We start from the raw sequence: 25,445 nt of genomic DNA on the forward strand, positions 1-25,445 counted from the left end.
TGATGCTGCGTTGCACGCTAATGGGAGATCCGGAATGTCTAGATATCTGGCATTTTACGGGTGGCAACTGGACCATATTCACTCGAGACAGGCATGTAGGAAAAAAAGTTCAATAAAATGATACCTTGATATCTATGATGTGATGTCTTTATGCCCAAGAAATCCACATTTTTGTTAATTTGTAAATGAGCTGTTAAGATCTATGGGCCGGACATAGATCTCCTCGAGAATCTGCCTCCAAAGATTAGTATAAGTGAAATGGGGCATTACCAGTGTGTGGACTATACAGTCATGGCCAAAAGTATTGACACCCCTGCAATTCTGTCAGATAATACTCAGTTTCTTCCTGAAAATGATTGCAAACACAAATTCTTTGGTATTATTATCTTCATTTAATTTGTCTTAAATGAAAAAACACAAAAAGAATTGTCCTAAAGCCAAATTGGATATAATTCCACACCAAACATAACAAAGAGGGTGGACAAAAGTATTGGCACTGTTCGAAAAATCATGTGATGCTTCTCTAATTTGTGTAATTAACAGCACCTATAACTTACCTGTGGCACCTAACAGGTGTTGGCAATAACTAAATCACACTTGCAGCCAGTTGACATGGATTAAAGTTGACTCAACCTCTGTCCTGTGTCCTTGTGTGTACCACATTGAGCATGGAGAAAAGAAAGAAGACCAAAGAACTGTCTGAGGACTTGAGAAACCAAATTGTGAGGAAGCATGAGCAATCTCAAGGCTACAAGTCAATCTCCAAAGACCTGAATGTTCCTGGTCTACCGTGCGCAGTGTCATCAAGAAGTTTAAAGCCCATGGCACTGTGGCTAACCTCCCTAGATGTGGACGGAAAAGAAAAATTGACAAGAGATTTCAACGCAAGATTGTGCGGATGTTGGATAAAGAACCTCCACTAACATCCAAACAAGTTCAAGCTGCCCTGCAGTCCGAGGGTACAACGGTGTCAACCCGTACTATCCGTCGGCATCTGAATGAAAAGGGACTGTATGGTAGGAGACCCAGGAAGACTCCACTTCTTACCCCGAGACATAAAAAAGCCAGGCTGGAGTTTGCCAAAACTTACCTGAAAAAGCCGAAAACATTTTGGAAGAATGTTCTCTGGTCAGATGAGACAAAAGTAGAGCTTTTAGGGCAAAAGCATCAACATAGAGTTTACAGGAGAAAAAAGAGGCATTCAAAGAAAAGTACACGGTCCCTACAGTCAAACATGGCGGAGGTTCCCTGATGTTTTGGGGTTGCTTTGCTGCCTCTGGCACTGGACTGCTTGACCGTGTGCATGGCATTATGAAGTCAGAAGACTACCAACAAATTTTGCAGCATAATTTAGAGCCCAGTGTGAGAAAGCTGGGTCTCCCTCAGAGGTCATGGGTCTTCCAGCAGGACAATGACCCAAAACACACTTCAAAAAGCACTAGAAAATGGTTTGAGAGAAAGCACTGGAGACTTCTTAGGTGGCCAGCAATGAGTTCAGACCTGAATCCCATAGAACACCTGTGGAGAGATCTAAAAATGGCAGTTTGGAGAAGGCACCCTTCAAATATCAGGGACCTGGAGTAGTTTGCCAAAGAAGAATGGTCTAAAATTCCAGCAGAGCATTGTAAGAAACTCATTGATGGTTACCGGAAGTGGTTGGCAGCAGTTATTTTGGCTAAAGGTTGTGCAATCAAGTATTAGGCTGAGGGTGCCAATACTTTTGTCCGGACCATTTTTGGAGTTTTGTGTGAAATGATCAATGTTTTGCTTTTTGCTTCATTCTCTTTTGTGTTTTTTCATTTAAGACAAATTAAATGAAGATAATAATACCAAAGAATTTGTGTTTGCAATCATTTTCAGGAAGAAACTGAATATTATCTGACAGAATTGCAGGGGTGTCAATACTTTTGGCCATGACTGTAGATCAGGATTGCAGACTGTCAGTCATTACAAGCGTCACACTGGTATTGTCCCCTTTTATTTAAACTAAGCTCTGGAGGCAGATTCTCATGCAGATCTGTGCTCGGCCCATAGATCTTAACAGCTCATTGACAGGCAAGAAAAACATGGATTTCTCTGGAATAAGACATCAGATCGCAGATATCAAGGTATAGTTGTATTCAGCTTCCTATGACCTACGGTACATGCCCATATAGAATTGTCATGGTGGCTTCTTCAGTGGCAGTCAGCTCAGCAGCTTTGTGTAATTATATAGAGTATACATAGTATATATTTCCAAGATCCCATTAAATATGACCTTATGTAGTCCAATCTGTGCTGCCCCAATATGACATGTCGGTAGATACTTAAGGCCTCTTTCACATTTCCGTTGTCGGCGGTCAGCTGAAATCCGCCAAAAGGGAAAAAACGGATCCGCCTCCGTTTTGTGATGTCAGCGGATCGGTTTTTAGGAAGGATCCGCCGAAGATGCAAAGTGCCTGGAAATTTAAAGCGACCGCGGCCTGGAAAAGAGAGAGAGAGCTGACCGCCGCTCGGAAAAAACGTTGTAGAGTTCGTCTCATCCGCCCGGGAGATGCTAAACCGGGTGGGACAGACGACCGTCAGTCAAGATCCGCCACTAATGTAAGTCTATGAGGGAAAAAAAAGGATCCGCCACTTTTTTGGCTGATCCGTTTTTTTTCGAAAATTGGCGGATTTTGACTAACATCAAAAAACGGAAGTGTGAAACAGGCCTAAAGGGGTTGTCCTACATGAAATACTTTTTGTCCATAGAGTTGCAGATAGAGAATAATAAATGCTGCAGTACTCTTCTTCCCTTGTTGTTCTCCCTCTTTGTATGCATGTTATGTCAGACTGTTGAAATAATTAGTTTGAATGTATGCTTTTAATTGTCAGCACTTTAAAAACCAGATGTTAGACATGACTTAATCTGTTCCCTCATAGTTGGAAGCAAGATCCTGCTGGAGAACAATGGGCTTCAGTTAGCTGAATGCCTGACATAAAAATGTTGGTACTCCTTGGGTACATTTTCACTGCTCCTTTCCCCTCCGTAGTGGCAAATAACACTGCAGGGAATGTGAATTTACTGCACGTTTCACCCTTTTGCATTGCAAGATCCTCAGCATGAATTCATACGGTGCAGCGTTCAGATCTGTAGTGCTAGTCCCGTTACCCTACTTACTTCACAGCGTGTTAGGCCCCTTTCACATATTAGTTTTTTGCCATCAGTCACAATCCGTCAAATTTAAAAAAAAAACGGATCCGGCGACTGATGTCGCTGGATCCGTTTTTTTCTCATAGACTTGTATATGCGACGGATGGTCGCACATTTCATCCATCGGAAATTCTTTGTCCGTCGGCCGGTGACAACTGACATAGGAACATTTTTTGCGTACATCGAAAAATCGGACAGCGACGGACCCATCGCTGTCCGATTTTTGCTAGAATGGAAGCCTCACTGTCTGACAAATGACAGTTTTTGGCAAATGATTCCGTTTTTTTTTAACTGCGCATGCGCCAACACTGTATGCCTGTATGATGTGTGCGGGCTATGTGTGTGTGCGTGTGTGGGGGTATGTGGAGCTGTGTTGGGGTATGCAGGTCTGTGTGGGGGTATGCGGAGCTGTGCAGGGGTGTGTGTATGTGTGTATGTATGTGTGTGTGTGTATATATATATATATATATATATATATATATATATATATATATATATATATATATATATATATATATATTCTATTTGTCCCAAATCTATCTATAGATCTGTCTATCCATCTGTCTGTGGGCGTTTTTAAAAACGTATTCGTCAAACAGATTAAAAAAATGGATGCGACGGATCCATTTTTTTTTTTATGGATCCAGCTAGCAGATCCGGCGAAAAAGCGGATCCGTTGCATCAGTTTTTCACAATCTGCAACGGATTGTGACTTATGTCAAAAAACTGATATGTGAAAGCAGCTTAAGTGATCCATCCAAAATATGTAATATACAGCAGATTTTCCACAAGCAAACATGGCGCTAGGGTCTGGAAGCACCTAGAAGACTGTCATTACATGACTCGGCTTAGGAGATGTATGTTTTTTTTTGTCAGGTCCCGTCAGAACAGGTACTATAATCAATTCCTAGCAACGTCTTTGGTAAAGTATTTCCTGTGGGTGAGGGGGGTGGGTTTTTTTTCTTTGTTTAGACAACTTCCAGTGCCGTTCCTGGAACAAAAAAAAATTGACATGCTCCACAAAAATTTGCAATATACACTCACTGGCCACTTTATTAGGTACACCATGCTAGTAAGGGGTTGGACCCCCTTTTGCCTTCAGAACTGCCTCAATTCTTCGTGGCAGAGATTCAACAAGGTGCTGGAAGCATTCCTCAGAGATTTTGGACCATATTGACATGATGGCATCACACAGTTGGCGCAGATTTGTCGGCTGCACATCCCTGATGCGAATCTCCCGTTCCACCACATCCCAAAGATGCTCTATTGGATTGAGATCTGGTGACTGAGGAGGCCATTTGAGTACAGTAAACTCATTGTCATGTTCAAGAAACCAATCTGAGATGATTCGAGCTTTATGACATGGCGCATTATCCTGCTGAAAGTAGCCATCAGATGTTGGGTACATTGTGGTCATAAAGGGATGGACATGGTCAGCAACAATACTCAGGTAGGCTGTGGCGTTGCAACGATGCTCAATTGGTACCAAGGGGCCCAAAGAGTGCCAAGAAAAAATTCCCCACACCATGACACCACCACCACCAGCCTGAACCGTTGATACAAGGCAGGATGGATCCATGCTTTCATGTTGTTTACGCCAAATTCTGACCCTACCATCCGAATGTCGCAGCAGAAATCGAGACTCATCAGACCAGGCAACGTTTTTCCAATCTTCTACTGTCCAATTTCGATGAGCTTGTGCAAATTGTAGCCTCAGTTTCCTGTTCTTAGCTGAGAGGAGTGGTACCCAGTGTGGTCTTCTGCTGCTGTAGCCCATCTGCCTCAAAGTTCGACGCACTGTGCGTTCAGAGATGCTCTTCTGCCTACCTTGGTTGTAACGGGTGGCAATTTGAGTCACTGTTGCCTTTCTATCAGCTCGAACCAGTCTGCCCATTCTCCTCTGACCTCTGGCATCAACATGGCATTTCCGGCCACAGAACTGCCGCTCACTGGATTTTTTTTCTTTTTCGGACCATTCTCTGTAAACCCTAGAGATGGTTGTGCGTGAAAATCCCAGTAGATCAGCAGTTTCTGAAATTCTCAGACCAGCCCTTCTGGCACCAACAATCATGCCACGTTCAAAGGCACTCAAATCACCTTTCTTCCCCATACTGATGCTCGGTTTGAACTGCTGGAGATTGTCTTGACCATGTCTACATGCCTAAATGCACTGAGATGCCGCCATGTGATTGGCTGATTAGAAATTAAGTCTTAACACACAGTTGGACAGGTGTACCTAATAAAGTGGCCAGTGAGTGTATGATTACTTACTAGTTAAAAATTGTCTACAATTTTATAATTCACACGACTATATTGTCGGTTCAAGTGCTGGGCATGAATCACAATATTCTGGATTAGAAAGACATGATTACATGATATAAAAAAGCAATGTAAGTATCACAATGTGTAAATGTAGACGAAATGGAAGTTGATCTGACAATCCTTAGTAACTGGCAAAAATTGAGACCACTTTCAAATGTTCAGTTTGTCCGAATTTTCTCTTTATAGGTATATTTAAGTAAAATGTAAATTTCTCTCTTATTCTATAAACTACTGACAACATGTCTCCGAATTTCCAAGCACTAAATTTTGTATTTATTTTCAGAAAATAAGAAATGGTCAAAATAAAAAAATGCAATGCTTGCAGACCTCAAATAATGCTAAGAAAACAAGCTCATAATCATTTATAAACAACAATACTAATGTTTTACCTCAGGAAGAGTTCAGAAATCAATATTTTGTGGAATAACCATGATTTTTAATTACAACTTTCATGCATCTTGGCATGCTTGCCACCAGCCTTTCACACTGTTTCTGGCCCAAAAATATAAGCTGTTTGATGGCTTGTGACTATCTAACATCCTCTTGAGGCTTTTAATGGAGTTCAGGTCTGGAGAATGAGCTGCCCTTGACAGGGTTTTAATGTGGTGGTCTCTTAATTTTTGCCAGAGCTGTATGTTGGTATTACTGATAATGGATGTGACTGCCCCACCCCGACGTGTGTTTCGGCGCTAATGCCTACTTCTGCTGGAGGCATATTGTGATTCATTGCGAGATAGATGGATAGATATATTTTTTATTATGCCTACCCTCCCTGTTAGTGTGATGCTATTTTTATCAAATAGTTTGACTGTGTCTCATACCATTTAACAAATTTTCAGTAAAGATTTATTTGTTATATATATCTTTTATATCTAATTATAAATCTATGTATTATTTTTATATGCTCATGTGAACCTACCATAAAGGTCAATCCGTAAACTCAAAGGATAACATCACACTACTTAGGACTAAAGGAAATCTAAACCTAGAGGAAGTGTTCAGATCTATTTTTTTCTACCAGTTAGTGTTCCTTTAAGACTATGACGTTGCGTTGCAGCCTATCCCTCTGTTTTTTACTTTATCATTCCTGATAATTGCACTTGTGCTCTTTTGACCCTGGTCAAAGGCTTAGGAACAGATAACATTGTTTCATCTGAAAATGCATTTTCCATTCTTGATATGGTGTAGTTCTGAAATTTGGTTACCGTACAATATACATTGTCCAGCATGGTGCAACAAAAACTTCCTGGATTTGTGAATTTATGTTGGGCCTTTCCCAGTCTGAGTTTTCTGATGTCAGTTTAGGCTTTACTACAAAGGCCAGGTGCTTGACTGCAGTTTGCTCTTATTCCAGTGACATGATTAAGGCACCATTGTTGTCATTGTTTATACAATTCTTTGTAGGATCTGTTAGGATCAACTTTCTTTTCTCCATATCAAAGAAGAGTGGGAGAATAAAGATATGGGGTGACCTACCCTACATTGGTTTGGAGGAAAAGTGTTCCATCTTATCAGTTTTATTTTTATTATTTTCAAAATCACTCCACCAAGGACTTCAATATTAGGTTTACTGGGATGTGTAGAGGTTTTTTTTTTTCTTTTTTCTTTTTTTTTAGGAGGCCTAAAAAACATTTTAAAAAATGAAGTGAACAAATGTCAGCCTTTGAGACGTAAAGAACTCCAAATCTTGCCACTCATGTTTCCACCACATCTTTAAGAATGGATTCCTAATACATTGCACACCTCTGTGTCCAGTTCTGGGCACCATATTTTAAAAAAGACACTGAAAAACTGGTGCAAGTTCAGAGAAGAGCTACCAGGATTGAGAGCGGACCACAAAGTATGACCAACGAGGAACAGTTAAAGGATCTGGGAATGTTTAGCTTGCAAAAAAGAAGGCTAAGAGGAGACTTGATAGCTGTCTGAAGGGATGTCTCAGTGTAGAAGGGGATCATCCTTATTCTCATTTGCACAAGAAAGACTAGAAGCAATGGAATGAAACTGAAAGGGAGAAGATACAGATTAGACATTAGAAAAAACTTTGACAGTGAGGGTGATCAATGAGTGGAACAGGCTGCAACAACAGGTGGTGAGTTCTCCTTCAATGGAAGTCTTCAAACTGAAGCTGGAAAGTCTGAGATGGTTTAGTGAATTAAGCAGGGGGTTTGGACACGATGACCCTGGAAGTCCCTTCCAACTGTAACATTCTATGGTTCTGCAGGTGCCATTGTCAGTAGACAAAAGAACACAAAAGTCCACACACCTTTTTTAGTATTAACTGAATATGCAGGTATACAGATACTTTATAAAGCACGCACACACTTAAGGAATATGTGAATTCCACTGTTGCTATATGTGTAGAAAACATGAGGTACTTTGTTAAACGTTTTTGATCAAGAAATGAAAAAGCCATCTAACAAGTTTAGACGACAAGGTGACCTCATATGAGGTCACCCTATCACTAATGTCTAACCTCTTAATGTACCTAGCCAGGCTTCAACTGATCTGGGGGAGACCTAGAACAAGTCGTCTCTCGTTAGTAAAACTTTTCTGGGTACGTTGGGTAGATATGGTTTAACTAGATGTGGGCCCGATGCTACCGCATCGGGAGGTCGGTAATGTCACGATAGGGGCAGGCTTTGCTGCGTTGAGAATCTCTCCCCCCATGTGCTCACCCACCTGTCCACTCTCTCTTTCCCCATGTGCTGACTTCTCCCATCTGTGCTCTCTTTTTTGTCCCGTCTACCCCATGTGCTATCCCCCTTATCTGCTGTGTCTCTCCTTCCTGTGCTGTGTTCGCCCCTTATGTGCTGTCCCATTTGAGCTGTCTCCCCCCTGTGCTCTGTCTCTCTCACCCCTGTGTCTGACCGTGTACAGAACATACCACAGCTCCTGGGCATAGGAGGAAGCAATAGACAATACTGACATTACAGCAGGAGATCGCAGAGGATACATTTTGTGAGGGAAAATATTGTTTAAAAACAGTCAGTGAAATATTTTACCTCACAAAATGAATCCTCTGCTATAATGTCAGTATTGTCTTTTACTTCCTCCCCTGCCCAGGAGATGTGGTATGCTCCATACACGGTCAGACACAGACCATTTTTAAAATGAACTTTCGTTCTGCCTGTAGACACGTTGCGCATCTGCCACAGGGATCAGCCGAATGATTCACTGCGCCTGCGCGGAATTCGTGCAGGTGCAGTGCGACGGTGTTCCACAGGTGGTACCGCGCAAGAGGCTGCCTGAGTGTGTGTGAGAGAGTGAGTGTGAGGTACGTACGGCGTATAGACTGTGTGTGTGTGGTGCGACGGTGTTCCGCTGGTGGTACCGCGCAATAGGTTGGTACCAGCAGCAGTTTCTATATTGAGACACCCATCACTTGGGTGTCCCAATATGGCGGTCGGTGAACTTCCTCCGTTTGGAATTCTGGGATACGGTGACATCTGGACAGAACAGGAAGTGAAAACATTACAAGGCAATTATATAAATATAGATTATTAACGCAGTACCTCACTTCTGTTTATGTATAGCAACAGTGGAATTCATGTACTCTTTACAAGGGTTGTTCACAACTCGCTCTCAATCACTATTCCCCTTTCGGTAAAGTTACCGCTATTTTCCACTCCATTATCGGCACCATTCCAGCAATGCTGTCACTGGCTCACCCGGGGCTCGTGTGACACTGCTCTTTCGCTTCCTCCGGATATCCTATTTGTTCAAAGGTGGATCGAGTGAAGTGGCTGCTAATTGGCTGCAGGGATCACTTCACATAACAATGTCACGCAAGCCCCAGGAGAGCCAGTGTCTAAGGCTGGTTTCAGATTTGCGGATGTCAGAGCTGCGGAGGGCTGCGTAGTTCCTCCGTTCCGCTCCGTCCACTGCCGCACCTCCTCTGTTCAGCTCCGCCTACGTCTGCATGCAGCATGCGTACCCATCTTTAACACTGGGTACGCAGGCAATGCGGATGTAGGCGGACGCTGGCTGGCGTACTGCTTTAAATATTCCATCCTTCTAGAACCCTTATTGCGATAAGATGGGGAAATTTAGTATTGTCAGGGCATTGCTGTGCACTGCATCCGCTTCATATTTCCCTGCATGGCGGCACACTGGCCAATTGCTGTAATGGGGGTGTGTCGCCAAAGCAAATTCTTCCCTCCATCCTAGAAATCAGAAAGGAATGACCTCCTGGCCATATGCTTTTACTTTCCGGGATGAGAATAACCCTTTCTGGTGCCATCAACGCTTTGCATGTAGTTCTGTTCTGTGCGGGCAGCCGCTACTTGCTATGGAGAAGATGTTAGGGCACTGTCTATGAGGCCGCTATACAGAATCACTCTGAAATCTCCATTTGCTTAACGGACCCAATTATTTCAGCTGCTTCCTCATATGATGGGTCGTACACTGCTGACGTGTCATGTACTTGGAGGGGAGAGAGGCTTTTTGCTGTTCTGTTTTTTTTCTCTGCTGCACTGACTTTCCTCATCTGTATTTTCCCTATCTTTCTTCCCTCTTTCCCTTCTGCTCTTTCTGTCTGTAGATAATCAAGGAGGAGACACTGAAGAGCTCAGCTGTAAAGTGGGGGTTTCTCGGTGTCCTGTACCCACCTGCAAGACGAGCGTCAGCACAATGGTGCAGATGAAAGAAACTAAAGCTGCCTGTCATTTATAAGTGTATGAGAAACCAGCTGCTCCTATGGTATATGTTCCCTTGTCCAGCGCGGAGATATATATATATATATATATCTATCTATGATATATTTTTATTTTTTTTGCCCGATGTTGTTTAACTTCCATTACTGCATGTACAAATAATGTGGGACGTGCATATTGTCTCTCCCCAGCGTATGTGCAGCTGCCACATTATGTTCTTTTCCATCTGTATGAGACATTTCTTTGCCATTGCTCAATGCAAAAATGGAAATCTTCTCTTCTTTGACGTAAGTTGTGTGAAGTGGCGGCGTTGCACTTTTCTAGCTGTACATCACCTGTAGCCATGTAAGGCATCACAAAGTTTAGCCCATCACAAAAGGAGCCTTTGTAATGGACTCTCTAAGGAATGTGTTCCTTTAGAAACCTGCAATTAAAGGGTTTGTGTCTTTTTCTCTCTTGGGATGAGTATAGGGAAATGCTTGATGTTGTTCTATGACCTCATCATGGGATAGAAAGCAGGCATGCATTGCCGAGACTGATCTTGAGAAGACGCCTCCCAGTTTAGGCATATCCGTTCTTGGGAAAATGCCTAATTATTTGTACCATGGTCCTGTGCCAGTTGTCTTGTCAGCTATGAATATCTAATGGTGGTGCAGAAGGCCGTGTTCAGCCGGACTGTCCTGTACACATTCTCAGTAAGGATCATACCTGTCTGAAGCCTAGGCAGAACTGCTGCTAATTGGCACCCTGTACCATGTATAATTAGCCTGTAATTTTCTGTAATCCAGTGCACAGCTATCCCAGGAGTTATTTTGCACCCTCTAAACACTGAGCTAATTTCACAGGTTCATGGATTCTCTATATTTTTATTCTTAGTGACTTGCGCTCTTAAAAATAAATAAATAAATGTGTCAGAAAATGACTGTCTTCTTTATAAGGCGTCCACACCCTGCTGAAGTCTAGTTAGTGGTTGATTAATCTTGCCCATCCCACCTGGCAGATGGTTCATATGCTTCTGGCATTGCACAAATGAAAACTAAAACACCTACGTGTATAATGCTTGGTCTCACCATGATTTGCTCTGATAAACGTTTGTCTTTTATGTAGAAATGTGGTTGACAAAGAGGCCAAATATATCAAATGCTGCTTATGGATACTATATTATGCATACATTATTAAATAGATCTGATCAGGCTGGTGTACTTACTTTGAAAATTCAAACAAGCCAAGAATAAGCACTAACAGCGGCAGGGATCAATGCAGCTCTTAGGCCGGGATCACACATGCGAGAAACACGTCCAAGTCTCGCATGTTAATACCCGGCTGCCGGCACTCAGGAGTGGAGCGTGCGGCCGCATAGCAATACATGCAGCTGAACGCTCAGCATTAACATGCAATACTCGGCCGTGTTTCTCGCATGCGTGATCCAGGCCTTACAAAGAGAACAGTAGGAATGCTCATGTTTTGGCAAGTGCTTCTCCTAGACAGCAATGAGCTGAAAACCAAATCTGAGAGCATAGGCATATAAAAACATCAAATCAGTTGTAGAACAGTTTATTTTTATAATGACTACCGACGGCGTACATTATTAAATATATATTATGCCGGACAAAACTGGTGTACTTACTTTGAAAATCCATTTCAGAATGGCTGATTAATCCATTTTGAAAATGTTTCTTTGTGATATTAAAATTTTATCTTTTTGAGTTTAGCTATAAATCTCTACGCCTGCTGTTAAAATATGCATTTTACAGAAGGATTTTCAAAATACCAGCCTCATCAGGTCTAGAGATCCATTTAATAATATGTGCAGTCCACTTTAGCAAAACACAGTACATCAAATTACCCAAATAACTTTTTGTTGTTTTTTTCCCCCCACTCTTCAAGGATGGAGATACAACTTTTAACCGTGCTAAATTGCTCAATATTGGCTATATGGAAGCTTTGAAAGAATATGATTATAACTGCTTTGTATTCAGCGATGTTGACCTGATCCCTATGGATGACCGGAACATCTACAAATGTTACAGCCAACCCAGACACTTGTCTGTATCTATGGATAAATTTGGCTTTGGGTAAGGGATCATCTGTTATTTAGTTTAAAGATGTGCTTTACAAAGGTCTAGGGTCATCATACAGCCATTGTTTTATTTTACCAGTGCTACTCTTAAAGAGGGCCTTTCACCAGTTTGAGCATGTTTAAACTTAATGGAATAGTGGCTGCAGAGCTGAGTAAAGGGTAGAATTTATTGCTGAAATATTAGCTTGTAAAGATTAGATTCCTTATTTATGATAAGTCCAACTGTGTGTTACCAGAGATTCTTCTCTGGGGGTGTGTACTTTTGCTCCTGCATGACATTGACCAATCATAAGTGAAAGGCATCATGCAGGGGAAAACAAGGCCAAAAGAACATGTTCTCTTCCGGGATATGCAAAGATAAACAGTTCCAAAAGGTTAAAGGCAATCTGTCAGCAAGTGTTTGCTATGCATTTGAGAACAGCATGATCTACGGCGGAGAGCCTGATTCCAGAATATAGCTTGCTAGTCTGAATTCTGTCATTTTGAAACAATCACTGTTTTCTCTGCTTAAGATCTAGTCGTGTTCAAATTCTGAGCCCTGTTTAACCCCGCTCACACCACCGATTGGCAGCTTTCTGTGTACATTGACAGAAAACTTATAGTCTGTGATGGGGCAGGGTTGCACATAACACTTGACTAAAGGTACTGTCACACTTAGCGATGCACCAGCGATCCCGACCAGCGATATGACGCGGTCAGGATCGCTGGTGCATCGCTAAGTGGTCGCTAGTGAGCTGCCACACAGGCAGATCTCACCAGCGACATCGCAGGGGGCGGGGGTCGCTACTTACCTGTCAGACACGGCGATCCTGCGTCCTCCCGCCGGGCTCCACGCTCGTCGCTCGTCTCTCTACAGGAAGCGCCGCAGGAAGCTGACGACGAGAAACGGTCCAGGACGTTCTCGCGCGATCAGCGATAACCAGCGGGGGAGCGGTCGGAGGTAAGTATCACACATAGCGATATCGCTAGCAATATCGCTATAACGTCACAAGTTATAGCGATATTGCTAGAGATATCGCTTAGTGTGACTGGCCCTTTAGGGGCATGAGACACCTAGTCCTGTAGTGATAATCTCCTGCTGGTAAAACATTGATTTTATTGCAATAGCAACACACAGTCCAGTAAGTGATGGATCACTGGAATAAGGATCTCATCCTCTACATCATGCTTCTTTCAAAGCAAAAACATGCTGACGGATTCCCTTTAATCACCTTCCAGTGGAAATATAGCTTTGATGTATTAATACCAGTAACAACCCACTGATGGGTATTTTTGATGCTAAGCAGAATTGGACATTGCCCATCAACACATATACCCCTCACTAGTCACTGAGGGATCAGGATATTTGTATGTGCCAAATGAACAGCTGGGAGCGGTGAAGACAATTGTGACTATAGCACCCGATGTTGCTCTTTTCATGGAGTTTCTTCAAACTATTAGTGGAGTCAAAAGAAAACTGCATGAAAATGTCAGCCATACGTATACGCCTCATAGAAGATAACAGAGGCATGTTAATCAAGTGTTTTACAAAATGGTGTCACTGAAAAAAGACAACTCGCCCTGCACACAGAAAAGACGGCACACAGCTAAGATAAAATCTAAGGAATGCAGAAGAGAAGAGGGGAAAAACATGTTTTATCTGGGTAGGGCTTTAGGCTCCATTTGCTTCAGAATTTCCTGCTCCTCACACTCGGTGAGATATACTCTGGAGTCTGGTAACAAATGTTGTGTAACGAAGTTTCTATATATTTTTTTTCAGGTTACCATACAAACAGTATTTCGGAGGTGTGTCTGCCTTAAGCAAAGAACAATTTGAAAAAATCAATGGATTTCCCAACAATTACTGGGGATGGGGTGGAGAAGATGATGACATATACAATAGGTAGTTAATTGTGTGTTTTGGTTTTGTTTTTGTTCTTTATTTTATTTAGCTACCGTAATTAATTGAAAGCAATAAATTCCCTGTATAAAAATTAGAGATTGTCCTGAAGCCCCCACTAATCCATGTATGGCATAGCTCCGTTCCAGCACCATACATTATTTACATTCAGCCGTTGATGCAGTAGATTACATTGATGGCCTATCCTATTGATATTTTTTGCTGGTCGATCGTACAGATCGGTCATAAATATGTTAAGGCTCCCATGCACGTTAATTTAAATTGGACTGAAGCCGCCAAAAAAAAAAAAAAAAAGCATGAGCGGCAGTCTGTGACTTCGGTCTACCTATCCTTTTCTTCTCGGCGAGAAACAGCCACCAGAGATGTCTAGCAGCAAGCGCCTCTTCTAGAACATGTAGAAGCACATGGTAGAGCGAGCACTCCTGTGTATGGAGGAGTTGGGGGAGAGAGAGCTGCAAAGCATCCCCAGATAGATAGCTATTATTTGGTGCCCCTTTGTCCTGCATAATGCCCTTGATATGAACATCTAGACCAGTGGTGGTGAACCTATGGTACACATCGCAGAAGGGGAGCTCACAGCTCTCTGTGGGCATGCGTGCCATTACCCCAGCATCCAGGGAAGTAACGATCAATTTTGCAGATGGTGCGACCAGTCCTGTGCAAGAGGAGAATATTCCTTTGCCAATTTCACCTGGATGTGTGTCAGATCCCACATTCAGGTGAAATGTATTGCGGCGCAGAGATCTGCCGGGCCCCTGCCCTGCAATACTTGCCGCCAGCCAATCAGCGGTTAACAGCAGACGTCTGCTTGCCATTGGTGCATGGCATGTCATGCAGTGCCTGTACTGAAGTTGCTGACTCCTGCGCCGGCTACAGGAGAGTACACCGTGTAGTGTGGGAGCAGGGGAAAGTGAGTAGAATCATTCTGTTTATTTTTAAAATGTGCTAGAGCCGAACGGAAGGAGCAAAGGCATTATACCAGAATAGGGGGGACAGCATAGGTGAAAAGTGCTTATTTCTAGAGATGGGCGGTCACCTGGGTATTTGGGTTCAGCGGGTTTGGTTGAGCCGTTACAAAAAGTTTGGTTTCGGGTACCAGAAGAGTACCCGAACCCAGACCCTACTCACCTGAATGGGGGACCCGAACATCCAGTGTTTGGCATGCTGTCATGTGCATGACAGCGCGGCAAACACCGCTTCTGATTGGCTGTAAAATCATCACCACCGGTCAGAGAACCGCGGTTCCCACGCTGTCAAAAGACAGCGAGCCTGCAGCTGTGATCGGAGGTATAAAGTTTTCCTCTGGTCACTGCTGTCAGCTAATGTCACTACAGCTTCCATCAACCGACGCCCACTGCAGCTAATAGCAGTGAGAGCAGGAGCAGCTAATGGGAGTATTTATTAGCCGGCTCCTGCACTGTAATTAATTTAAAAAAAAAACGGCGTGTATTCCCCTATAGTTTTGATAACCAGCCAGACAAAACTCACAGCTGGGGGCTGCAACCCTCAGCTGTAAGCTTCAGCAAGGCTGGTTATCAAGAATAGAGGGCTCCCCACATTGTATTTATTTAAATAAGCAGACCGTATGGGGCAGATATTCTAAGACTGGTAAGGAGTCATGGATATGCCCTTCCCAGCCTAAAAATAGCATCCCGCAACCACCCAGAAAGGCACATGTATCAGATGCGCCAATTCTGGCGCTTTTCCCGGCTCTTCCCACTTGCCCTGTAGCGGTGTCAAGTGGGGTTCATATTTGTGGGGTTGATGTCACCTTTGTATTGTCAGGTGACATCAAGCCTACGGCTTAGTAATGGAGATCCTAATCCTATAGTTGCATTTTAAATAAACACATAGCCAGAATAAAGTCTTTTATTTGAAATAAAAGAAAATATTGTTGTACTTTTTTAAATTAAAAATAACAAACTCAGCTAGGTGAGTATAACGCCTAATTCCACTGAATCCCTCGTCTCCTGTAATATACCTAAAATAAAAAACAACAATATCCCTCACCTGTGACTTAATAGCTGTCTACAAATATCTAAAGGGCTGTCACATTGTAGAAGGATCAACTTTATTCTCATTTGCACAAGCAAAGACTAGAAGCAATGGGATGAAACTGAATGGGAGGAGACACAGATTAGATATTAGAAAAAACTTTTTGACAGAGTGATCAATGAGTGGAACAGGCTGCCACGAGAAGTGGTGAGTTCTCCTTCAATGGAAGTCTCCAAACAGAGGCTGGACAGACATCTGACTGGGATGATTTAGCGAATCCTGCTTTGAGCAGGGGGTTGGACCAGATGGCCCAGGAGGTCCCTTCCAACTCTACCATTCTATGATTCTGTGCGTTGTTCTGTCCCACACCGTAATCTATGTCTGGGGGATAATTTGTTTTCAACCTGGATGGTGCCAAGATGCGACCATTCAGGCTGAGAACCACTGGGGAATGAGCTGCTGCGAGTGCAGCGTCAGTGACAAACGGTGACGTTATCAAGGTTATTGTCGGTCACAGAGGCTGCGTTCCCAGCCAGCAAATGAACTGCGGTGACCTCTGCACTGTGAGAAAAAGTCTCACGGTGCAGAGGCAAGTTCACCGCAGTTCATAGGGAGAATTCCACTGCTGTGAATTTGAACTGCGGTGAACTCAGCCTCAATGATCGGCAGTAACCTTGATGACGTCACCGCTAGTCACTGTCGCTGCGTTCGCAACAGCTCCATTCATCAGTGGTTCTCAGCCTGGATGGTCGCATTTTAGCACCACAGTTCTCCACAGTGCGGCACCCCCTATATCTCCTCCCTTATTTCTGTTTATCCACCTACTCGTTACGCTCCACAAGTGACCTTTGACTAACATCCACAATTATCCATATTTACCACTCCTAACTCCAAGACTTCTCACAAGTTGCACCAGTCCTCTGGAATGCTCTACTCTTAAAAAAAAAAAAAAAAAATGGAACACATCTGTTTAGTACATCCTCTACTTCTCTGATCATATCCCTTCATCAAACTCAATCGCTCCAAAAGCACCCCAAATATTGGCTTGTGACTAGCTCATGCAGCCTTTATCTATCCCCAATTTCCTCAAGATGGCTGGACCATCATTGTAAATAAGCACCTGTACTTTGTCACCCCCACTTCATTGCAGATTGTAAGCTCTTGTGGGCAGGGTCATCATTATCTTTGCATTAATTATTGTATTATCGTTAACTTTTTATGACTGTTGTATATGAACTGTTGAATTGTAAAGCGCTGCTGAATATGTTGGCGTTATATAAATAAAGACTATTCTTTTATCTGACCGGCGGTAATGATTTTACCGCCGATCAGAAGCGGTGTTCGGGCAGCCAAACCCGAACAGTAACACGGACTTCCTGGTGAAGACAGTGTTTGGTGTCCGTGCCTGAACAGTAGGCGTTCAGTGTGGATGCCGAACTTTACTGTTTGGGTTCACCCATCTCTACTTATTTCAGGTCCTGCAATTATAATAAATGGGGATTTTCATATAAAGCTGTATTATTCGGTTAGTCAATATGTTTAAGTGCAGTTATCATGTGCATGGAGGGTATGGAGACAGATGAATAGAAGCGAGCAGGTTCTGAACAGTATGTAGAAGGAGGGAACAGGGGAGTTAGGTTAGTGAGTTAAGGTGATAGACTTGTTTGAGCAGATGGGTTTTTAAAGCATGCTTAAAAATGTTTAGACATCTGGGATGCTCCATTCCAGAGAACTGGTGCAGCACTAGAGGAGACAGAGGTGCGAGGTTTGGATTATGGAGGATGTTAGCCTTGGGTCATTTGTAGAACAGAGGGCACATGTAGGGTGCTAGAGAGAGATTAGGGAGGAGATATAGGGTAGTGCAGAACAGTGGACAGCTTTCTGGGTGAGAGAAAGAAGTTTATATTGGATCCTGTAAGGAATGGTCAACCAAGAGAAAAGGTCGTATTCTGGAGATGTTTTTAGGATGCATGTGACGTGAGCGATTGGATATAGGGAATAAAGGAAAGTTCTGTGTCAAATATAACCCCAATGTCAGGTAGAGTTAGGTTAGTATAGGGAGGATACACAAGAAGTTCCGTTTTGGAGAGATAAGGGAGGACATGATGTGAGAGACAGCGGACAAACAATACTTGGTAACTTGTATTAGGTTGGGGGGGTGATGTCAGGGGAAGAAGTGTATAATTGTCAGCATAGAGATGATACTTGAACTCAAATCTACTGATTGTCCAAGAGGGGCTGTGTATAGAGAGAAGAGGAGGGGGTCTAGCACTGAGCTCTGAGGAACTCCGATAGTAAGGGGACAAGGAGAGGAGTAAGATTTAGCAATAGATAGTGGAGGAGAACCAGGAGAGAACAGTGTCCTTGAGCCTGATAGAGCATAGGCAGGTGGAGCTGGTGATCCATGGTGTCAAATGCAGCAGAGAGATCCAGGAGCATCAGCAGTGAGCAATGACCATTGGATTTAGCTGTTTTTAATTAGAGACTTTAGTGAGGGTAGTTTCAGTAGAGTTTAAAGAGCAGAAACCAGATTGTAGAGGGAAAGATACTGGAAGAGAGACAGGTTAAATATTTTATTTAGGTGAGCAGTGACCACCTGTGAGAGACTGCAGGAGATGTGGGGGAATAGGGTCACTGTTGCAGGTCGGAGGCCGAGAAGAAGCATGTAGCCGAGTACCTTCTTCTGTAACAGGCTTAAAGATGGCAAGGGAGCTTGAAGTGTGGCAGGAAAGGGGATCCAGGCACTGAGGAGATGGGGCAGAAATGTCCTGGTGGATATGATTGTTTTTTTTTTTTCTCTAGGAAATAAGGGGCTGCCTGTGCTTTAGGGTTCAGGAGGGAGTGTAAGGTTTTAAAAAGTAATTTCGGATTGTTGGCTAGTGAAGTTATGAGGGTGGTGAAGTAGGATTGTTTGGCCAGATGAAGGGCAGAGTTATAACAGATGGTATGCCTCTGTAATAACACAACCTGTTCAGGCTGATAAGGACAGATATCTGGTGTATCCAAAGGTCACTTGTAAATTACTCTTCTTTTGAAATGTGTATGCTAGATAGCTGTTTTTCCTGTGTGTCCTATTGGTGAAAATGTTTGCTCTGGTGATTTCAACATAATGTTCCCTCCTTTGATAAACTTAACTGGTATAGTTTTGGTTGCCTTTATTTGCAGCCTTGAGTGTTTATCATAAACAAGCCTATTTCTTAAGGTACTGTCACACTTAGCAATGCACCAGCGATCCCGACCAGTGATATGACGCGGTCAGGATCGCTGGTACATCGCTAAGTGGTCGCTATTGAGCTGCCACACAGGCAGATCTCACCAGCGACATAGCAGGGGTCGGGGGTCGCTACTTACCTGTCAGACGAGGTGATCCTGACGTCCTCCCGCCCGCATCCACGCGTCGCTCGTCGGCGCCACAGGAAGCCCAGCAGGAAGCTGACGACGAGAAATGGTCCAGGACGTTCTCGTGCGATCAGCGATAACTAGCGGGGGAGCAGTCGTAGGTAAGTATCAGACATAGCGATATCGCTATAACGTCATAAAAACCAGTGACGTTATAGCGATATTGCTAGCGATATCGCTTAGTGTGACAGGTCCTTTAATCAAAAGATCGGGGGATTGTTTCCTATTTGTGACCAGGCTAATTTTCAGGTGTTTTCCTACATGTAGTTTAAAGTGCTGTACGAATAGAGCAACATTGCATATGCTCACCTGCTGCTTCATTCAAATTAGACACGACCACCAACACCTATAGATCACAGAATAAAATAGCACAGCAGTCAATATATTTCTATAGTGAATGACACATAGGTGCTCTGTGAATGAGCGGCAGACCACTCGAACATCAAAAGAACCAAACAAAAAAAACAAACTAATGGTGTAAAATAAATACCGGACTAGCAGATATTTGAATAAAATGACCTTTATTAAACAGAAATGGTAAACGATAGTACTACATCAAAAAATGAGCCATACATTTGTATAATTAAAAACATGCAAAAAAGGGAAGGACGGCGGACCCAAAAAAAGTAATAAAAAGGTAAATAATTATATATCAGTTATTATCACATGAATGAGGCCCCAAGGGAGTTGAAAAAAAGGGGAAATGGACAAGGGATTGTGTATATCATAAAAAAGTGTGTTAAATCTTTGGGAACACAGTATACTCAGGTAAATTCACTAAAACAAGTCCAAAAAGGGGCACGTGCCCAAAAAAGGGGGGACCTGCAGTGGTGAAAAACAAGAGCGCAATTGTAAATACAAAAAAAGTGGAAAAATCACAAATTGCAGTAGCTAATAAGGTGCTTGGTTGCAAGGCAATAGTGCAGGGGCAATAAAGCACAATAAGGTGCTTAGTGTGCAAACACAACGGTGCTGGAGCAATAAAAGGGGGCCTGTACCTTTTTAAAATCTGCCGTCCAAGTACAGCGCACACCCGCTCCCTTGGGGCCTCATTCATGTGATCATAGCTGATATGTAATTATTTACCTTTTTATTACTTTTTTTGGTCCGCCGTCCTTCCCTTTTTGTATCTTTTTAATTAAATATATATTTTTTTGTATTATTGATTTTATATTCCTAGTAAGGGCACATACTTTGATGTAGTACTACCGTTTACCATTTCTGTTTAATAAAGGTAATTTGATTCAAATATCTGCTAGTCCGGTATTTCCTTTTAGATCATTAGTTTGGGGTTTTTTGTTTGACCTACTTTGAATGAAAGGAACCAATCAGATCCCCACTCATCAGACACTTGGCAGCTATCCACAGGTGTCACGCTTGGGCTAGCCTCTTGACTCCACATTCCTAGAAATCTATACTGTTGATGCAAGTCTTATTTGGTCCCTGTAATTATTCCTTCACAAAGTTTAACCCCTTCCCAACAATGTATGTACTGCTACGTTCAGGTGATCGTGCAGACATGGGACCTGTGCACGGCACAACCACCGTAAGCTCCGCTTAACTGAAAGCCAAATTATTATTATTATTATTATTATTATTATGCATTTATATAGCGCCATTTATTCCATGGCGCTTTACATGGGAAAGGGGGAAATATAGACAAGTACAATAAACATGTGCAAGACAAGGGACACACAAGTACATAAGGAGAGGGGACCCTGCCCGCGAGGGCTCACAGTCTACAGGGATGAGTGAGGATACAGTAGGAGAGGATAGAGCTGGTTGTGCGGTGGTTCAGTAGACCGAGGATTATTGCAGGCTGTACGCTTGTCGAAACAGGTGGGTCTTCGGGTTCTTCTTGAAGGTTTCTGTTGTTGGTGAGAGTCTGATGTGTTGCGGCAGAGATTTCCAGAGTATGGGGGAAGCACGGGAGAAGTCTTTTATGCGGTTGTGGGAAGAAGAGATAAGGGGGGAGTAGAGAAGGAGATCTTGAGATGATCAAAGGTTGCGTGTGGGTAGGTACCGGGAGACCATGTCACGGATGTATGGAGGAGACAGGTTGTGGATGGCTTTGTATGTCATGGTTAGGGTTTTGAACTGGAGCTTCTGGGCAATAGGAAGCCAGTGAAGAGCCTCGCATAGGGGGGAGGCTGGGGAATAGTGAGGAGACAGGTGGATTAGTCGGGCAGCAGAGTGTAGGATGGACTGGAATGGTGCCAGAACACTGCCACCCCTGGCTAACCATCTAGATGTCGTGGTCATCAGTGACCACAGAATTTAAGCTAAGGCTGGAGTCACACTAACCAGCGCAAAATACGGTCAGTATTTTACATGCGTAATACGGATGACAGACCCCTAAATAGTGCTCCGTATGTCATCCGTAATCAAGGTGTGGTCGCGTATTTTGCGCATGTCAGCATCCGTATGGCATCCGTATGGCGAGATTTTCTCGCAGGCTTGCAAAATGAACATATAATGGAGCCCTATGACAGGGTTTCTAAAAGACACCGGGTGCGTATTTCTCGCAAGTCACATGTGTGGTCCGTGTGTAATCCGTATTTTTTGCGCACCCATAGACTTGCAATGGCGTACTACGGCCGTAGTACGCTGACAATCGCAGCATGCTGCGAGTGGTACGGAGAATAGGTTACGGAGGAGAAATATACGGCTGATGGGAGCTGCCTCATAGCGAATCATTGGTCCGTGTCTAATGCGTGCTTTTTGCGCCTCTCACTCTCCCGTATTCCTCGCCAGTGTGACCCCGGCCTAAGAGAGGGCTCCATGTCTCAGCCCATCGGCTCCACTGCAACGCAATTATGGTGTGCCAATGGTTGTTCAAAATAACCTCCGAGTCTGGCAAGTACTGGGGGCCTGTTGGGCCTCCATAAGTAGTGTGTGACGTGACAGGTCTAATACCCTGCAACACGTTAGTCCCTTTACCGGCCTTAAACATTTTAGTTTGGTCTTAGTTAAAAAAAAAAATTATGATAAAAAAAAACAGGTGCTTTGTGTCGCCACATCCAAACCAAATCTGTAAACCTGTCTTACTATTTAACTGCTGAGGGAGAAAAAGTCCAGCTTCAAGGTCAGGTTGGATACTTAAAAATTTGAGTTTTTGTTAGTCATCCTTTTAAAAGTGCACACACTGCAAAGAAAAAAAACGTTTTGAACGCTATCTGGGTATTTAATCTTGGTGTACATACAATAGACTCACATTTTAAAATGTTCAACCTGATCTGGAAGCTTGACTTTTTTTCCTTCAGCATGCATATCTTAACCTCATGCAGTAGCGTGGTTTCAGGCTTCCCCATGGTTTGAATTGACAATGTAAGGGTGATCTGGTATTTTGTCAGTTTTTTTTTTCTTCTTATACTATTTTACCCTAAAGTGAACACTGTAAAAAATAATAAATAGCACAGTAAAAAAAGCTGTTTTTTTTCTTCATCCCAATGTACAAAAACTGGACTAAAATACAATCAAAAAGTCATCTGTAAAGAAAAATGTCTTTTCATCCCTCGATCTGCTGTCAGTGCAAAAATAAAAATGCTATAGTTCTCAGAATATGGCGATGCAAGTCATTTTTTTTGTGTATAAAATAAAGCGCACATCCAATTCCTTCTTGAATCGCAGTTATTGATTGTGCTTCCAAATATTCAACTCAGAAGCTATATAAATAATTTCACATGGGTTTGTACTGACATTGCTGTGAGGGCAGAAGATCAAGACCCCTGCACGCCGCTGCAACATTTCAGGGGCACCTCCCCATCTTCCACTACTGTTAGTTTCCCCTTTTTTTTATAATTTAGAGGTGAGAGCCCACGTTACCAATTTACAGAGTGCGAGTCTTCAGAAGCACAAACTGGGTACTAAGCTGGCATATTTGTCATTTTCACTTACTGGTTTTGGAAAACCTCAGATGGCATTTTTTTCCTTTGGAGTCCTGCTGTGTTGCCAAACAGTAGTTTCTTAACAAATATGGGGTATTGCCACGTTTAGGAGAAACACGTCAAGGGGTCCACTTTCATCTATTGCAATTTTCACACTGTCCACTGGTGCTTTCTTTTGTAGACCAATTTACTGTGGTTTTAGGAAACAATACATGCATGTAGGAAACAATACGTGTGTGTGTGTATATAAAATATATTATCATTTTTTTAATACAGATTGTGATATGTAACGGGAAGAAAAAAAAAAGCCAAAAAATAAATTTTCCACAAAAGCATGATTTAAACAGTAGGTCTTATCTGATGGCTTCCCTTTAAGGAACAAATTATTTCTGTTTGAGATGCCTGTATTCTTTATTTCCTTTGTATGTAATGTTAACTCTTGGTATGCCTAATGAGCGTAACCCAGCTGGGTAAACAATACTAGGAATATGGTTTAAGCACCAATTAATTGATGTTTTTGTCCTGCCTTGCTTGTCCCCCACAGGATTGCCTCCCGAGGCATGTCAATCTCCCGACCAGATGCTGTTACTGGAAGGTGTAGGATGATACGACATGAAAGAGATGCAAAGAATGACCCAAATCCTAGAAGGTATTTCATGTCTGTGCCATTGGTATTACATGGTTATGGATCTGTTCAGAAATGTGGGTGTTACGAGTCTCAGTTTTAGGATTGTGCTGACCAAATACAACCATAAGTAATTGTATGATGACCATTAACATGAAATGGTTTTCTTTGCAGATTTGATTTGATTGCCCATACAAGACAAACCATGAATTCTGATGGGATAAATTCTCTTAAATACAACGTCCTCAAGACCGAAAAGCTTCCTTTGTACACCATAATAACTGTTGACGTTGGACCTTTGCCAAGCTAACACAATGTGGCTTAGAAACTCACGGACTGGTCTCACCATGCTGGTATGGTGACTTGACGTTCAAGTGTATTTTTTTTTTTTTTTAAATGGACATTTTACAGATTTGCATATTCAGTATATTTGGCACATGCAGATTATTTTATTTGACCGCTTCAGAAAGCCATATGCTGGAAAAAAAAAAAAGCAACAAATAACTTGAATGTATTGCTGTATGCCGCTGCTATGTCATTTCTGTGTTTACAAACTGAGATGCCTTATCTTCCGATGGTGGCCTTTCCAACAGGACGAGCCCTGTGAGCCAAAGTATCTTCAAGCACCTTTTGAAGGAATCCATATGAAAGGCTTTTGTTACCAGTAATACAAATGTTCTAGGCTGTTTGTCAGTGAATACAAATATATATATTTTTCATACCTTGTTACATCTATACTAGCTATGAACCCGTTCTACGCCCGGGTGGCGTGCATTTTATTGGTATATGGTCTCTCATCCTGGTATGTGCTGCACCCCTCATCCCTATCCTGGTATGTATGGTACCCTCACCCCCCAATTCTGGTATGCATGGTACCCCCTTATCCATATACTGGTATTCATGGTTCCCTCACCCCCCAATCCTGGTATGCATGGCACCCCCCTCATCCCTATCGTGGTATGCATGGTACCCCCTGATCCCTATCGTGGTATGCATGATCCTCTCACCCCCCCTATACTGGTATGCATATTCCTCTCACCCCACGATCCTGGTATGCATGGTCCCCTCACCCCCCGATCCTGGTGTGCATGGTCCCCTCACCCCCCAATCCTGGTATGCATGATCCCCTCACCCCCCTATCCTGGTATGCATGGTCCCCCTCACCCCCCTATCCTGGTATGCATGGTGCCCTCACCCCCCCAATCCTGGTATGCATGGTCTTCTCACCCCCCAATCCTGGTACGCATGGTCCCCTCACCCCCCTATCCTGGTACGCATGGTCCCCTCACCCCCCAATCCTGGTATGCATAGTCCCTTCACCCCCCCTATCCTGGTATATATGGTCCCCTCACCCCCCAATCCTGGTATGCATGGTCCCCTCACCCCTATTAAACTGCACACATTAAAAAA

The 25,445-nt window shown here is 43.0% G+C and overlaps 1 protein-coding gene across 1 annotated transcript in view; it reads left to right on the forward strand.

Annotated features, from left to right (window-relative positions):
* The window catches only part of B4GALT1 (beta-1,4-galactosyltransferase 1), a 69,996-nt gene extending 45,240 nt beyond the window's left edge, over positions 1-24,756 (forward strand). Inside the window, exons 3-6 of the mRNA XM_073545246.1 lie at positions 12,037-12,224; positions 13,989-14,111; positions 23,955-24,059; positions 24,210-24,756. Of these exons, the coding sequence (XP_073401347.1) occupies positions 12,037-12,224; positions 13,989-14,111; positions 23,955-24,059; positions 24,210-24,345 (552 nt within the window). The 3' untranslated portion in view covers positions 24,346-24,756. The remainder of the gene's footprint in view (positions 1-12,036; positions 12,225-13,988; positions 14,112-23,954; positions 24,060-24,209) is intronic.
* Positions 24,757-25,445: the final 689 nt, after the last annotated feature.

This window comes from Dendrobates tinctorius, unplaced genomic scaffold (assembly GCF_039654945.1).
Source record: "Dendrobates tinctorius isolate UK_male_01 unplaced genomic scaffold, ASM3965494v1 ptg000011l, whole genome shotgun sequence".
Taxonomy (NCBI): domain Eukaryota; kingdom Metazoa; phylum Chordata; class Amphibia; order Anura; family Dendrobatidae; genus Dendrobates; species Dendrobates tinctorius.